The sequence below is a fragment of the Olea europaea genome, unplaced genomic scaffold (assembly GCF_002742605.1).
Source record: "Olea europaea var. sylvestris unplaced genomic scaffold, O_europaea_v1 scaffold5638, whole genome shotgun sequence".
Lineage (NCBI taxonomy): Eukaryota > Viridiplantae > Streptophyta > Magnoliopsida > Lamiales > Oleaceae > Olea > Olea europaea.
The window spans coordinates 1-3,036 of NW_019263973.1; the positions used below are offsets into that span (position 1 = coordinate 1).

Below are 3,036 nucleotides of genomic sequence, written 5' to 3' on the forward strand. Positions count from 1 at the left end.
CTTGAGGAATCTATTGTTGAAAGCATTTTCAGGTGTAATGCTCACTAATATTGGTTTCCTTCATTTTAGATTCACTACTATGTCCAGTCACACATCCAAATGAATGAATACAGAGATCGTGTGATTCTAGTAAGTTGTGGCAACTAAATATTCAGAATGTTATATATTTCTGTCAATACTTAAATTTCTTAGACTTAATCTACTTCATGTTTTAGCCTTCCGCAACAAAAAGATTTGGGCGATACATTGGCACTTGCATAAAGATTTTGGACATGACTGGTTTAAAGTTTTCTGCACTAAATCAAATTAAGGTATTTCTTCTGTTGCAAAGCCCACTATGATATTTCTTCTTATGTTAATTTACACATCAACAATGTCTCTTCTCTGAAGCAAAAATTTGGTGTTGAATTGTTGAATTTTTTAAAATCATCTTATGAGCTTCCTACTAACTATTTATCCTTTTATTAAATACTGAAATATTATTGTTTGCAAGTAAATATTCACAATGTTAACTAACCGGTATCGCCTGCACTCTTTCCGGTGCAGTTGTTGTCTGTAATATCTACCATTGATGACCTTAACTATCCAGAGAAGACAGAGACTTATTTCATAGTTAATGCTCCATATATATTTTCAGCCTGTTGGAAGGTGGGACATACATGTGCACATTGTGGTTTTCGGTTAGTTATATGCAATTGATATAAATCTAACAAAAATCTAATGTTTTCTACCGGTTTGAAGGTTGTGAAACCTCTTTTGCAAGAGAGAACAAGGAAGAAAGTGCAGGTCCTTTCAGGCTCTGGAAGAGACGAATTATTGAAGGTAAGGACACTCTTGTGGTACGTGGTTTTTGGAAGGAAAAGTGCCCCTTAATTATACATTGCATTGGATTTATGTGAAAATCATGTGTGGTGTCATGTATGGTGGCCTTTGATCTCCCTTCTTGTGGTTAATCTATTCCATTAGAAATGCCTTGTGGCATGTTTGGTATGGGGATTTGACAGTGTAAGAAAGAACGAGAAACTGAAATTTTGTCTATCGTGTACATGTACCGTCCAACCCAGTTTCATCTTGAGAACCAAACATGCCCTTAATACATAAGTCTGGCTTGCATAACCAAATAGACTTTGCTTATTTTGAATGTGTTGTTCATCTTCGAGAATTCTGACTCATAATTCATTGCAGATTATGGATTATGAATCACTCCCACATTTTTGTAGAAGAGAAGGTTCAGGATCATCACGGCATTCTAGGAATGGAACCGTCAGTGATTGTTTTTCCTTGGATCATGCCTTCCATCAGGAATTGTACAACTATATTAAGGAGCAAGCTGCACTCAGGCAGCCTGGTGCACCAGTCAAACACGGTTCATTTCATGTAGATTTTCCTGAGCCTGGTCCAGAAGATGTCAAAATTGCTGAAACTATTGAGTCCGAGTTTCAGAGACTTGGGGATCAAAATGGGCTTTCTCATTCTTTACACGAGCTTAAGATAAACGTGGACTGAAGCTGGATGAAAACTTGTACGCATTGGCTGAGCCTATTCCCAAAATAGCTTTTGGAGAGTTGCATTATCTTTATGCAGGTTTGGGGGCAAACTTAAAATTACAAGTTGACCTCCTTATCAATCAAAAGTTTTTGGATATTTCCGGACTCAAATTGAAGTTCATAATATAGTATTCATGCGTTTAACAGTGACATTGTATTTCTTCATAAAGTTCATTTTCCACCTGAAATTCTCACAAGTTATGGCTAGTAGCACTTTACATCTCACTGTTGCAAGACAGCTCGCATGAGAGTTGGCAACACAAGACTGGCTTTGGGTCTTGTTTTAGCAAAACTTCTGTAAATGGGCCTGGATCGTTTCGCAATTTCTGTTTGATTTTCCGCCAAGACTCATAGAATGAAAGAATGAAGAACAGAGTATCCCACAAGTTTCTTGCCACAGCATGCAAGAATTTAAGTTTGGACAAGAAAGTTCCTCAGGTTTCGAACTTCGTGCACCCACATATGATGATGGAGTGATTGATTGCTTTGAAAACGAACTCAAGTAAAAAGTTCAATTCCTGTACAACAATTTAATAACACAATGTACATCTCTAACCCTAAAAGAAAAGTCTTTTAGGTGATCCAAATACAACCATAACAACAATGGGAAGCAAATGTAAACCAGCCAACACCATACCCACATTCCTGTAAATCTACACCTTTCTTTGTTCTCCAATGGCACATGGCTCCAAACTACTTTTTTTCATCTTCACGCATGATATATGTGCAACATAGTACACTACAGAACTCTTTTAAGTATTTAGCCCAACTGCTTGTAGCAGTTATAGGCAAAGGCGACTGATATAGCAGCACCTATTACAGCAAGTGCAGCATATGTGTCTTCACGTTCCCAGCATTCATACCATGTAGGCATTGAGCACACCTTTCGAGCACCAACCCCTTTGCCATTATTACTTAGAGATGCTTGCTTCCTGGAGTTCTTCGTTTCAGCCGTAAATTTTGCTGCCCCCTTGGGAAAATCAGAATCCTCATCCTCCCTTTTTTCTTGAAATGTAGGGTTTTGACAGCAAGGGGAGCCTTCATTTGCTTGACAACATCTTGTGCCGTCCAATTGAGATCCACACATGTTGGCACTTGCATCATTTATTTGCGTTGCGTCCTTTACTCTTGTTTCCAGATTGGTCCCACCATGAACCAGAAGCCTTAGTTCCTGTGATTTTTTCTGGTCTTCTTCTGATAATCCCATCTGTCCCCTGAAAACAAAATTGCAATGTCTGCAATTTTAGCTTGCAATAGTAGTTGTGCAACTCCAAAATGGTAGTGTAAAATAGACATAAGATTTGGAAATTACCTCCACAGATTATCTACAATTTCTCCTTTCCTAATATGCTGCTCCAGCAAAAGAGGTACATCATCGGGCATAACATATCCATACCTGCAATAGTAATCATACTCTTTTCTGTTTATCATACTTGAGAGTTAGATAAAAACAAAACTTAACTGCTAAAATAATAGTAGATGAGATAGA

The 3,036-nt window shown here is 37.8% G+C and overlaps 2 protein-coding genes across 4 annotated transcripts; one reads left to right on the forward strand and one right to left on the reverse strand.

Annotated features, from left to right (window-relative positions):
* Nucleotides 1–30: 30 nt before the first annotated feature.
* On the forward strand, nucleotides 31–1,754 carry LOC111389125 (SEC14 cytosolic factor-like). 2 transcript variants are annotated; one of them, XM_023013993.1, is made up of 5 exons: nucleotides 31–129; nucleotides 216–311; nucleotides 547–648; nucleotides 742–822; nucleotides 1,186–1,754. In XM_023013993.1, exons 1-5 carry the CDS (start codon nucleotides 100–102, stop codon nucleotides 1,504–1,506), a joined length of 630 nt encoding a protein of 209 aa, XP_022869761.1. In that variant the 5' UTR covers nucleotides 31–99; the 3' UTR covers nucleotides 1,507–1,754. The 2 variants fall into 2 exon arrangements, with proteins under 2 accessions (XP_022869761.1, XP_022869762.1); XM_023013994.1 differs by lacking the exon at nucleotides 216–311 and having other exon boundaries at nucleotides 54–129.
* A 256-nt stretch (nucleotides 1,755–2,010) lies between these two features.
* LOC111389126 lies at nucleotides 2,011–3,002 on the reverse strand. Of its 2 annotated transcripts, none has more exons than XM_023013995.1 (2): nucleotides 2,860–3,002; nucleotides 2,011–2,782 (listed from the first exon to the last, which is right to left on the reverse strand). In XM_023013995.1, the coding sequence occupies exons 1-2, from the start codon at nucleotides 2,976–2,978 to the stop codon at nucleotides 2,308–2,310; spliced, it is 594 nt and encodes a 197-aa protein (XP_022869763.1). In that variant the 5' UTR covers nucleotides 2,979–3,002; the 3' UTR covers nucleotides 2,011–2,307. The 2 variants fall into 2 exon arrangements, with proteins under 2 accessions (XP_022869763.1, XP_022869764.1); XM_023013996.1 differs by having other exon boundaries at nucleotides 2,011–2,761; nucleotides 2,860–2,995.
* Nucleotides 3,003–3,036: the final 34 nt, after the last annotated feature.